The sequence below is a fragment of the Panthera pardus genome, unplaced genomic scaffold, assembly GCF_024362965.1.
Source record: "Panthera pardus isolate Hobbes unplaced genomic scaffold, ASM2436296v1 HiC_scaffold_8, whole genome shotgun sequence".
NCBI lineage: Eukaryota > Metazoa > Chordata > Mammalia > Carnivora > Felidae > Panthera > Panthera pardus.
In genome coordinates this window covers 150,308,398-150,322,141 of record NW_026527013.1, presented here as the reverse complement: position 1 = coordinate 150,322,141, position 13,744 = coordinate 150,308,398, and the positions used below count along the sequence as shown (strand labels likewise).

Genomic DNA, 13,744 nt, shown 5'->3' with positions numbered 1-13,744 from the left:
CTCCAAGAAGTCTGGGTGGTTCAGTTGGTTGAGCGTCCGACTTTGGCCCAGGTCATGATCTCACGTTCGTGAGTTCGAGCCCCACATCGGACTGGCTGCTGTCAGCACGGAGCCCGCTTTGGATCCTCTGTTCCCCTCTCTCTCTGCTCTTCCCCCACTTGTAAACTCTCTCTCAAAAACAATAAAAATTTTTTAAAAATCTAAAATGGGAAACACCACTGACACCTAAGACTTTATTTTACTTATTTTCTTGTCCTTCCTTTTGATGTCAGTGGTTCCCAATCTTTAATATTTTTTTTTTTTAACGTTTATTTATTTTTCAGAGAGAGAGACAGAGTGCAAGCAGGGGAGGTGCAGAGAGAGAGGGAGACACAGAATCTGAACCAAGGCTCCAGGCTCTGAGCTTTCAGCACAGAGCCCAACGTGGGGCTCGAACTCACGGACACCAAGATCATGACCTGAGCTGCAGACGGATGCTCAACCGACTGAGCCACCCAGGCGTACCATATTTCTTTTATTTCTTAATGTTTATTTTTGAGAAAGAGAGTGCACGCACAGTGGGAGAGAGGCGGACAGAGGGTCTGAAGCGGGTTCTGTGCTGATAGCGGCTTCAGCGCAGCGAGCTTGATGTGGGGCTCAGACTCTTGGACTGCAAGATCATGACCTGAGCTGAAGTCAGATGCTCAACCTACTGAGCCACCCAGGTGCCCTAGTGGTTCCCAATCTTTAACCAAGAACACATTCTTTAATTTCCTGTAGTTTGAAAGTTTCTGTCTACTATTATACATGCGCTAATAATTCACTTCTCCCATTTATTAATCAAACATATACAGAACGACCAACAAGAAATCACAATTAAAATGAGTCAATCATCAGCATCCTAAATTCATAAAATTACAACCTAATACAAAAACCTTACATCCTAGCCTATGAAACTTTCCAGGCATTTCATTTCGCTGCTGCAAGTACCACTTACAAGGTTCCATGAACACAGCTTGCCCCCACTTAATTCTGTGCTTCATTTCATTCAATACAGGAAATCTGACCAATGCCTTAAGTGGCAGCATTCCTATACGAGCACAGGCACCACTCTTTTTGTGGCGCTCAAAGCACCGTGTGACAATCCGATTGGAGGAAAGGAGTACTTATGCCTTCCATAAGCCTTCCCTAATGTCTAAGGATGGCCACCAAAGATGAGTGGAAAAGGTCTATTCTCCCTACATACCTACCTATTGAAAGATGCCAACAATACGGTCAAAAGTAGACAGGGGATAACTGTTAGAATAACTATAAACACCTGTGACGCTAAGGGCAATAATCTTCCTCTGCAGGAATCATTTTTGAGATCCTCTTTTCTAAGCAGTAATTATGAATAAGGTCACCAAGTAAAAATTTTATATACTTCAGAGACAACATAAATCAAAGATGATATATTACTAAAAATGATAGTTACCCTCCCCTAGAATGTTTTCATGAAAGGTCTGAAATGTGAATAAAATGTAAAGAAACAAGCAATTACGTAAATTACGCATGGAGAACTCATGAACATATATTGCGTAATCTTTATCACTTTCCTATTCCAAAACTGAAAAGGACAATAAAGACATCTAACAGAGCGCAGAATTTTTTAAATGTCATCTTTTATGTAAATACTCAAATATGGATGAACTGCACACACGGGAATAAATACAGGAATAAAATGTACAATTTCTTACGTTAGTTAAAATACTGCCCTTCTTAAATGTTATCTCCATAATTTAATCTCATTTTTAAAAAAGTAAATGTATTAATAGGTATAAAATCCAATACCATCTCGTTCCTCTGTGCTTTGTTCTATAAAACTGATATCAAAGCAGTACAGAAGCGCCATAAGAAGAGCCAGATTCACTGCATCCAATGAACCATTAGCCTCAACTGTCACTTTTTCCAAATGTCCAATAAGAAGCAGAGTGTCATCTTTGCCTAAAGGTGACTGACAAGCCCAGGCAAAAAGGCTTTCTGCCAGAGACTGCCTGCACTCCTTGATAAGATCAGAAACCTAGAAAGAAAAATGTATGATTGTTAGTACACATAAATCACAGTGAAACCCGGTCGTCTTCCAAAAGTGTAAACTACCTTTTCCAAAGCTAAGCAACTAAATAAATCTATCTGAATCCACAAGTGACCCTAACCTGTCACTTCTGGAATTCTAAACAAACCCTACTGTTAATTCCTCATTTTACGTTCCAAGCTCTGTTATGGGATGACCAATTTCTTGAAGAGTTCATTCCAGGAAAAGAGCTACAACAGCATATAAGTGACTAGAAAGAAGTGAAAACAGCTACAAGCCAATTTTGGACACAGATGCCTACACATTTTAACGTACGTTAGCAATTTTCTATGCCCACGTTCTAATTGTTCTAATCGTCATGACTTTTCTGCCCGAGACCTGACATAGACAACCCATGAACAGATCTCAGTGAACCCTTGCCTCTTTTCGATGTTTTTCACTGCCCAAACCTCTCTCCCGCTGTAGCTTCTCAAACTCATTGTTCACATCAATCTGTGACACCAGAGTAAGCACTTTATAAGTCAATCCTTGCTCCATCAGTTCATCTGTAAAGCGTGTTGTCATGGAAACCAGCTCTGGACTGTAACGAAAAGAAATCAATAGAGAAAGTTACAATGAACGGTAATGCATACACTTCTTCACCTTACAGATATAGCAAATGCTGTTGACAATAATGTTACATTACTGGACAAAACAGGATGAATTATAACCCAGCTCTTTTAGTTCTTTCTAGATAACTAGGCATCAATAAACTTCTAAGCATACTTCTTTTTTGTTAACAAAATAAAGCAGCTTTAATCTGTTATTCTTTACAGAATAAGGAAGTATTTATTGCTCGGCTATGTTACATATCTTACTTAAATTATACATACTGGAAGGAGAAATTTACCTTATTTCTAATAATAAATTAATAAATCTTCAGATAATTTTTAATAAAGCCTTGAAATCCTAAGAAGCAAACAGACCTGAGTTCAAGGGTCCACGTCTTTCCTCGTCTAGACTGTATCAAGGCTTTCAGGGAATTTGCAATGCACCGCTTTCCATCCCAGTATAAAAGAACAGCTACTAGTCCTCTGGTGAGACCAGGAAAATGGGGCTGTTGGTGCTCTCCTAGAAAAGGGAGTTGAGAAACAATTTAGTAAATACACACATGTGTGTTTAGGATGAGACCAAAATGACTATACCAATGTTCAGTTCAAAGAAATCACAGGACCTCGGGGTTCAAGGGGCCCTAAGGGTCCTCTACTTCAAACACCCGTCTACTGTTTTCCTTCTTCCCTAACATCTACAAGAGGCCATCCAACTTGTGCCAGGACACTGGCAGTAACGGAATTCACCATTTCCCAAACGCTCAATCTCACCTTTATCTCTGATTTCTATGTGCTGGGGAACAATCTTTTGGTCTCACTACTGTCCACTGAATCCAATGTTGTTTAATGCCCATTTTACCCTCTTTCACATGAAATCTTTCCAATATTTGGACGTTTCTTCCCCTCAAGTTTTCTCTGAAAATTAACTTTTCCTGTTTCCAGTTCCCTCACCGTTTTAACTGCTCTCTTTTGAGTAATTTCCACTTTGTCTTTTTTAGTTTCAGTTTCATTTCCTAAGATTGTCTTTTCCCCGTAGCACAATCAGTCCACTCTCTCTCGTCCCCAAATTCATTTCACTGCTTCACACTTCTGTGCAGGCCATTTCTTGTGCCTGGATGCCCTTCGTCCTCCTGAATGCACACCTATTCTACTCAACATGTGCCTACTCATATTTCAACACCTACCTTAGGCCGCATGATCTTTATGAAGACTTCTCTGTACACCCTGAGGTCAATTCAATTTAATCTCTTTGCCTCTGGACCATCACTAAATCTTGCATAAACCGGCATTAATGCACCTAATTGTGTCATAATTATTTGTCCCCATGTCTTTCCCAGTTACTAGACTATGAGCTCATTCACACTAGTTGTTTTATTCATGCTTCTCTTCCTGAAGCCTTAACACAGTGCCTGGCCCATGGTAAAAATAAAATAAATGTTAAATCAAAGTTCTGAGTTAAACTAAAAGTCAAGCATATCCAGTTAACATTTCCATCACAGAATGGAAAAACTACCTTCCTCATTCTCAATACCGTACTACTTTTAATGCAGCCTTAGGTCAAAAAGGATTTTGGAAGCCACATGACATCTTTAAACATATGAAACTTTTTCAATTAAAATGCCCATGAGAATGCAAGCTGGTGTAGCCACTCTGGAAAACAGTATGGAGGTTCCTCAAAAAACTAAAAATAGAACTACCCTACGACCCAGCAATTGCACTACTAGGCATTTATCCACCGAATACAGGTGTGCTGTTTCGAAGGGACACATGCACCCCCATGTTTATAGCAGCACCGTCAACAATAGCCAAAGTATGGAAAGAGCCCAAATGTCCATCGATGGATGAATGGATAAAGAAGATGTGGTATATAGATATATGTATATATACAATGGAGTATTACTCGGCAATCAAAAAGAATGAAATCTTGCCATTTGCAACTACGTGCATGGAACTGGGGGGTATTATGCTAAGTGAAATTAGTCAGAGAAAGACAAACATCATATGACTTCACTCATATAAGGACTTTAAGAGACAAAACAGATGAACACAAGGGAAGGGAAACAAAAATAATATAAAAACAGGGAGGGGGACAAAACAGAAGAGACTCATAAATATGGAGAACAAACTGAGGATTACAGGAGGGGTTGTGGGAGAAGGGATGGGCTAAATGGGTAAGGGGCACTAAGGAATCTACTCCTGAAATCACTGTTGCACTATATGCTAACTGATTTGGATGTAAATTTTGAAAAATAAAAAAATTTTTAAAATGCCCACGAGGCTTCTTCACAAGGCTCCTCTGCTATAATGAAAATGAATTGCTTACTTTATGGAAATTTCAACTTTTTCTCTATATAGCAGCCAGAGAAATAATTTCAAATTTTTTCTGGATTATGTAACTCTTCTGCTTAAAGCCCCTGTCAGCAACTTTCCATCACAATCAATTAGAATAAAATCCAAATAATTTTCCTTGCCTGCAAGACTGAATGTGATCTAATTCCTGCTCTCTCCTTACCCTCCCTCACTCTCCCCGTCTTTGTGAGGCTCCTGCATCCTTCTATCCATGGTCTTTTTATTCTACAGTGTGCCTTTGGCCTCACCTCAAGCACTTGCTGCTTGGTCTGTCTGGGTCACCAACAACTCTAGTACCCTATCATCATGGAGGTCTCAGGTCATATGTCCCAGAGAAGCCTTCTCTAAATACCCTATTTAGAGTTGCCCTCTAGCAGTCCCCCATCTCTCTATAGCCCATTGCCTTGTTTTATTTTCTTCCTAGTAGTATTATTAAAATTCTTATTTTTAACCCATTCGCTTATCTGAACCCCCCCCACCTCAAAAAGAAACTCCAAAAAAGCAGTGACCTTTCTTTCTTACTCATTCTATGACAATAAATTCTTTGTGCTATAAAATTTGTGAGATGAGCCAATGATTCTTTGCTAGTAAATTACCATGTAAAAGCCTATCTTACAACAGTTAAATTACCTTTCACAACTTCAGTCACTAAAGCCTTCCCATTAGTCAAAGATAAACAAAAGGAGATGTTTTGAATATGGCTTTTCGAATAAACTGCATCCTTAGAAACTACTCTGGAACCTAAATGATACAACACTATAAATCCTGAGCAAATGACTTTATAGTTCTGTCCTCCCTTACCATAGGGTCAATTAAATGTCAACCTACCGGCGAGGAGAAGCTCAACAGCTGCCAATTCTCCAATATCAAAAAGGTCACTAAGGATAAAGGCTTCTTTAATGAGCTGTTCAGGAAGAAGTCGGGTCCCCTGTTGACCCTGGATGGCGACTCCCTCTGTACTGGCTTTCTGAACCTTTTCATGTTGCTGGACATTTTTTGGCTACAATGGCAAAAATAAATAAAATCAGGTGATGAAATAGTATCCTGGAGACAAGGTCTTAATTATTACCTAGAGAAGTTAATTCATGATAAGGTAGATTGGTCATGTGACAAAAGAAGTACTGTTTATCAGACGATCTACAATTAGACCTTTATGAGGTAACACTTCCTATTTGTTCCAGCACTTTACGCTATTACTACCTTCTCAATAATTGCCCCTGCTAACCTCTGAAATACAAAATTTTGAGAAAGCACAAACAGTATACTATTTTTCAAGTCTGTAAGAAACTTTTCCAGTTATACATTTAATAAATAAAAACATAAGGTCTTCAAGAGGGAAATAACAAATATATACAGGAATTGTTGAATCAATCAGTAGGGCTAGTGATAGTTTATTAGTATATTATGTAAAATGTAGTCTTATTCCCAAAAAAATTCTTACTTGGTTCAGATAGTTAACAAATAACATATAGTATAGAATTATTTGATGGATCACAGTCTTAGAAATTTATATCTGGAAGAAGGCCACATAGGACATTTAAATCCAACTCCTCTATTAACAGATGGAAAAGCTGATGCCCAGGTAAGTCAGGTGACCTCCCTGTCCTACAACTCTAGTGGTAGAGCCAAGACTGGAACTCAGCTCAACTGGCTCTCAGGGTAGGGCTCTTTCTACTAAAGAGAGAAAAAAAAAAAAAAAGCTAAAAAGCAAAAGGTCATTTCTGGTAAGACAAACAGTTCTTGTTAGTCTACAAAAGAAAATTATCAAACAGCAAGGAAAGGAATTTCCAAATAAGAATTCCCTACACTAAAGTATTCTCTCCCTGGTTGAAAGGGATTTCAAGATGCAGTGAGTAAACACACAGGAATTCATTAGTTCAGCTAACACAACTTACATAACATTATGAAGAGTTAAAATGTTGAAAGTGTACCTGGAAATAAACAAAATAATCAATCTTACTGAGCTTAGATATATTAACTATACGTCAGAAATTCCAAGGACACTCACAATTCTGGAATATACTACACTTTATAAATTGCATTCAAATATTACTAAGATATCTCCTGGCTAGAGATAAATACATATTAACTTCTATGGAGAACAAAAAGAAGATAATAACTGCTCCTAGGAAAAATTACAGTTTTAGAGAAAACTTGAATCAGTGGACTAGGACAAGTACAAAAGCATATCCAAGAAGCAAAAAAGAAAATTTCCTACTGGGTTTCTGAACAGTGAGATGAAGTCAGGTTTGTGTTTCTTCAAGATCATGTCAAGAAGGTGGACAGCTTCAGGTTGTCTTCTCCAAAGAGCATTTCCCACTGTTTGCCAAATGTCTTTGTACGGACCCCACAGACTAGCAGCTTCAAGAAAAAATCGATAAAACCAGCATCAAATATGACACACATGTGGAAAATAACATAAGGTTGCTGTCTACATATTTCAGTCACACTCATCACAGCTACTTTTAAATATGCAGAGTTAGACATATAAACCAAACATTAATATACAAGCACACGTATCAGATTTCTCAAAAACAATATAAGCATCATTTTGTCTAGCTTAATGTAACATAAAGTAAATCCCAACTTGAAAGTGGAATATCTGCTATGGTTTTCCCACTTTATTAGCTGTATGACACGGAGCAAGGACATAACCTCACTAGATGATATCTACATCATAGGGGCAAAGGGATTAAATGAGATAAACTAGGTAAAACACACATTACAGTGACTGGCATATCATAGGCATTCAATAAATACAAATCCCTATCATCCAAATAAAAGCAGGAGTAGGGACTAAAGATCAGATTTTGTAAAACTTAGCAGCTCAAAAAAAAAAAAAAAAAGGCAGTTTATTTTGGCTAGGACACTAGCTATTAAAAAACAACACAGAGGGGCGCCTGAGTGGCTCAGTCAGTTAAGTGTCCGACTTCAACTCAGGTCATGATCTCACAGTTTGTGAGTTCGAGCCCCGCGTCAGGCTCTGTGCTGACAGCTCAGAGCCTGGGGCCTGCTTTAGATTATGTGTCTCACTCTCTCTCTGACCCTCCTCTGCTCACCCTCTGTCTGTCTCTCTTTCTCTCTGAAAAATAAAATAAACATTAAAAAAATTTTTTTTTAATTTTTTTTTAAAAATTTAAAATGTTTTTTTAAAAACATAAATATGGAACACTTTTGTAAATTTATATAAGTAATACTGAGTTTTTGCCATGTGCTACTGAGCGTGGTTCTGAGCTCTTTCCGCGGATTATTTTATTTCAGAACACTATGAGGTCAGCACTCTGTCTTCTTCCATTTTATAGATGTGGAAATTGAGGCAGAGGGGGCAAGAAACTCACCCAGGGACACACTGGATACATGGATTATGAACCCTGGCAGTTTGTCATCAGAATGTGCCTTAACTACTAAACTATATTACTTCCATACCTAATACGTGGAAAATGAAAATGTCTGAAATAAATATAGGTATTTCTGACACATCTGGTAAGTGAAATTAAGATCATATCTAGACATACCTAGGCAAATTCATCTAAACTCAGCCAAATTCACTTATCTAAAAATGTCTTATCTAAAAATGTTTCAGCCCATAAATAAACAATAAAATATTATAGGGGACAGGAGAAACAATCTGATCTTTAAAAACTCAAAATCAGGGGCGCCTGGGTGGCTCAGTTGGTTGAGCATCCGACTTCGGCTCAGGTCATGATCTCGCAGTTCGTGAGTTTGAGCCTCGCGTCGGGCTCTGTGCTGACAGCTCAGAGCCTGGAGCCTGTTTCAGATTCTGTGTCTCCCTCTCTCTCTGCCCCTTCCCCACTCATGCTGTCTCTCTCTGTCTCTCAAAAATGAATAAAGTTAACAAAACATTTTTTTAAAAAAACCTCAAAATCAAATTCTGGAGACAGAGCATACATAAGTGAAAAATCTCAATAACAATAGTACAAAAAAGGGAATATCATTGCTGACACAAAAAAATAAGAATTTCAAAAGATCAAAATGATGGTCAAGAATTTCTAAGGGATGGCTGCACTTGTGCAGCAATTTGGGGAAAATCTGGGTAACAAAGCACAGCCAAGAGAAAGCAGGAGCTAAGGCTCAAAGGCAGGTGCAAAAGTGTAAAAGAGAATTCAAAGAGCCATAGTGGAATTAAAGAGTAACGGCTTTCAAACTTTTGTGACTAGAACCCACGGTAAGAAATATTCCATATCTCAACCCAGTAACTACATAAAACTGAAAAGTTGTATATAAAATACTAATATTCATTCAATCCGTGCACTCTGATATTTTGTATCATGTTATTTTATTCATGAAATAAACTTATGAAATTCATGAAATATATTTTAGACCCACTGTTTGAATAACACTCCCTGAAGACCCAAGTTTCTGTTTGTAAACAATCAGATATGGTGCCCATATGTGTTTATAAAGACTCTGAAAAGGAAACTAGTCAAAACCAGTCAGTCACTCCAGAAACGTGGAACTAATCTATAGCCTGAACTGTAAACATGTTTAACTTCTCTCTGAGAAAGCACAAATCCAAACAAACCTACCAGGGAAGTAAGATGGCATGATAATGCAACCTAATTAAATGTGTTAAATGTTCACTGTAGGATAAGCAATATTGTCATAAAAAGACAATGCATTGGGAAAATTCTTTTAAGGGGGAAAATGTGCATGGTGAAGAATAGACTAAAATGGTCAAACCACATCATTCATTCACTCAACAAGTATTTACTGAGGACTTCCTATGTGCCAGGGACTACAGACCAAGCAAGATAGACAGTATGCCAGTCCTCATGGAACTCAGAGATTGACACAGAGGAAGACATTAAGCACAGAATTCAAAATACAATCATCAATATAATAAAAGATGATGGAGAACTGCTAGGAGAACATATAAAAGGGAGAACCTAGGCTAACCTAATCTGAAGGGGAGGGCAGGAAGCCATAGGTCTTTGGTGTGGGGATGTGGGAGATGGGAATCAGCAGGTCTAGACCTCACATTAAGAGTAATCAGTCCACTCCCTGCTTTGCTTCTATTCTTGACAATCTTCTGATTAAAAAATATCATTTATTATGTAAATTTCTAGAGTAAAAGCTGTGCTGACCAACCAACATGAGTACCCATGCAGATACACTTCTCATTAAAGATCAATAGATTGAGGGGCGCCTGGGTGGCTCAGTTGGTTAAGCATCCGACTTCGGCTCAGGTCACGATCTCGCGGTCCGTGGGTTCGAGCCCCGCGTCGGGCTCTGGGCTGATGGCTCGGAGCCTGCTTCCGATTCTGTGTCTCCCTCTCTCTCTGCCCCTCCCCCGTTCATGCTCTGTCTCTCTCTGTCTCAAAAATAAATAAATGTTAAAAAAAAAAATTAAAAAAAAAAGATCAATAGATTGAAATACTAGTTTACATATCTGTCTTTTCTGAGTCTGATTAGAGAAAATCAATGACTAGGATCCAATCAACTCTGGATACACTAACAAATAAGAGCTCAGGCCTGCCAAAACGAGAACCCAACCCCTAAATCCTGTAGACCATAGTGAGGTACTAGTTGGCTGATGACTAGCTGACTCCCCTAGAGATCATTTTCTTAGCTCTCGATACCTGCAAAGGATAGAGTAGGTTTGAGCCTCAGATTCCAGGCCAAGATGGAATTTTTCCTATTAGTAAGTAGAAAAAGTTTCAAGTAGTACGTGACAACACAAAACTCATAGTACAGGGCACTGGTGTGGTTGCTGGATTAAGTAGAACACCGAGTGTCAGAAACCAAGGATGAGTGGTGGGTAAGCCGCTAATAAGGTGATGCAACCTAAAAGTAGGATGAGGGCAGTCAAACCAAAAGAAAAGGCGGCCTGTTAGAAGAGCCAGAACTGGTAACTGATGGGCACAGGGTACAAAAGAAAGGTATCAAGGGGTGCCTGGTTGGCTCAGTCAGTTGAGTATGTGACTCTTGATTTCAGGGTAGTGAGTCTGAGTCACCTGTTAGGTATAGAAATATTTAAAAGTAAAATCTGTAAAAAAAAAAAAAAAAAAAAAGGCATCAAAAATGACTCTAGGCCAACTTGAAATCTGCTTAACCACAGGTATTTAAAAATTCTGACAGAGGTGCCTGGGTGGCTCAGTGGGTTGAACATCCAACTCTTGATTTCAGTTCATTTCATGATCTCATGGTTTGTGAGTTTGGGCCCCATGTTGGGCTCCACACTGACAGCACAGAGCCTACTTGGGACTCTCTCTCTCACGCTCTCTGCCACTCCCTCCCTCTCTCTCAAAATAAATTAATTCATTGAAAAAAAATCGGGGCCCCTGGGTGGCTCAGTCAGTTAAGCATCAGGCTTCAGCTCAGGTCATGTTCTCATGGTTGTGGGTTCCGGCCCTGCGTCAGGCTGGCTGCTGACAGCTCAGAACCTGGAGCCTGCTTTGGATTCTGTGTCTCCCTTGCTCTCTGCCCCTCCCCCACCCCAAAATAAACATTAAAAAAATAATAAATAAATAAATAAATAAAAATTCTAACAAAGAGCTGACAAAAGTACATTCTCTTTTCTAAAAGTCAACACTTAATATACAACAGAACCTCTGAAGAACCAATAAATTTCTTTGTATTAAGCATACTTAGCCATTATAAGCTGACTGAGTTCTAGAGAAAAACTGCCCCCCTTTTAGGAGACAAGGAGGAATCCATTAACTGGTCAAAAATCTACCAAAAACCTCATGTCTACTGGCATCCTTAGTTGGTCATTAACATCAATCCACCACAGAAGGTAAGTGCAACAAAGAGTTTTCACTGGTTTGTCTTTCGTTGGCTAATTTTCATAAATATCTTTCTGTGATTACAAATGAAAAGAGGCTATAAATTCTTCCAAATTACTACTTATGTAGTAAGGAAATCATTTACATCAGCAAATCACATTTATTCACTCATTTATCATGTACCAGGTACTGGTGAGCTTACAGTGTAGGCACCAAACACAGTAATCATGTAGCCAGACATAAGGGTAATGTCGAACGCGGCCAAGTGTGATGAAGGAGAGGTACCCAGGGCAAGAGATCACAGAAATTGAGGAACCTGACCTGGTCAAGGAGGTCAGGGAAGGGAAGGATTCCTTGAGTAAGTGATGATTAGGACAAAATCTGAAGATGAAGAATGGAGTTAACTGAAGGGTAGGAGGTAAAGACATGCATTCCAGAAGAGAGGACAGCGTGGGTTCCCATGGTAAAAGGGTACACTGCACTCCCAAAGAAGCGAACAAGCCAAGCGCTAGAGTTCAGAAAACAAGGGTAGGTAAGGGAGGCAACCAGCACAGCAAGCAGATGTCCCTAGCCCATGTTAAGGATGTTGGTCTACACCCTAAAAGATCAAACAAGATAAAGACTTTAAAGGTCTGCTTAGTGCTTAGTGAAACAGAAAGGCAAGTTAACCTTACTGAGAGCTGTTTAGGAGGACGGGAAGAGACTGGAGTGAGTAGAGGAAGAAGGGGTATGGAAATGGTACCAGTGAATAGTGACAAATATCTTGTAAGGTCTAACTGTGAAAAAGAGTAAGAGGACGGTAAATGGAAGGAGGCATGAGATCAAGATCAAAAGGGGCTAGCCAATGACTGCCAGTGGCCAGAGGGGGTAAAGAAAAAAGATCAAAAGGGAAGGTAAATGGAAAGAGAAGAGTAATAGGGAGAAGGGCATAAAAGGTGGGATTTAACTTAGATACAGGGAAATGGCTAAAAAGGGTACAGATATATCTAGGTTTCTAGGCTTGGGGGTGAACAGAGAGCTCATGCCTATTGGCTTCTATTTTGTTTGTGACTAGGAGGCTGAGGGGTCAGACGGAAGTTACAGATTTCAAGAGGATGGAAAAGGTCCGAACTAGTCACTGCTCTGAACAGGACGGGGGTGACCAGACTGCCACAGAAGGCCTGGTTGCTTACGATAAGCCTGTACGACCACTCAGCTGGGAGGATGCAGGTCACAATACCAGCAAATCATGCAGCTGCAACTCAAGCACAGGTCTTAGACTCTACAACCTCTATTTTTCCCTGTCTACGTCTGTGTGACGTGTGTGTGTGTGTGTGTGTGTGTGAGCGCACGTGCACGCATGTGGGGTAAAAAACACCTAACGCACAATCTGCAATCTGAAACATCTTTAAGTGTACAGCTCAGTACTGTTAAGGGCATTCACACTGTTCTACAACAGATGTACAGATCTTTTTTATCTTGCACAACTGAAACTCTACCGGTTTAACAACTCTCCATTTCCCCTTTCCCTCAGGTAACTAACATTCTTTGTTTCTGTGAGATTTGACTACTTTAGATACCAAATACAGATGGAATCATACAGTATTTATTTTTGTGACTGGCTTATTTCACTTAACAGAACGTCCTGAAGGGTTTATCCATGTTGTAGCATGTGACAGGATTTCCTTTTGAAGGGCAAATCATATCCCATTCCAGGTATATACTACATTTTGTTTATCCCACTCATACATCTATGGCTGTTTATATACACATATATGCATATACATACATATATATAATATATATATATATATAATTTATTCTGACTATTGGCTGTGAAAAATGTTTCTTTTCTATGGTGTCAATTACCCACTTCTGTCACAAGTCCTTATTATACAATGTATACTCTTTGCATTAGTGGGTAACTCCTTTTCCTCCTTTCTTCAATGATTTATGTTTACTGATAGTAACTTGGGACATGTACTAAAGAAGGGATATAACCACACATACAACATGCAAGCCCTGCTTTT

At 39.2% G+C, this 13,744-nt stretch overlaps 1 protein-coding gene across 2 annotated transcripts in view; it reads right to left on the bottom strand.

The window, feature by feature from the left end:
* NUP205 (nucleoporin 205) overlaps nucleotides 1–13,744 on the bottom strand; it is an 85,540-nt gene that overhangs the window by 70,287 nt on the left and 1,509 nt on the right. For both annotated transcript variants that reach the window (XR_008420169.1, XM_053896879.1), the window contains exons 2-6: nucleotides 7,208–7,350; nucleotides 5,818–5,989; nucleotides 3,016–3,160; nucleotides 2,471–2,630; nucleotides 1,810–2,038 (exon numbers count right to left, since the gene is read on the bottom strand). Coding sequence is in view for 1 of the 2 variants with exons in the window: in XM_053896879.1 (XP_053752854.1) it covers nucleotides 1,810–2,038; nucleotides 2,471–2,630; nucleotides 3,016–3,160; nucleotides 5,818–5,989; nucleotides 7,208–7,350 (849 nt within the window). In the remaining variant the exon portion in view is untranslated. The remainder of the gene's footprint in view (nucleotides 1–1,809; nucleotides 2,039–2,470; nucleotides 2,631–3,015; nucleotides 3,161–5,817; nucleotides 5,990–7,207; nucleotides 7,351–13,744) is intronic.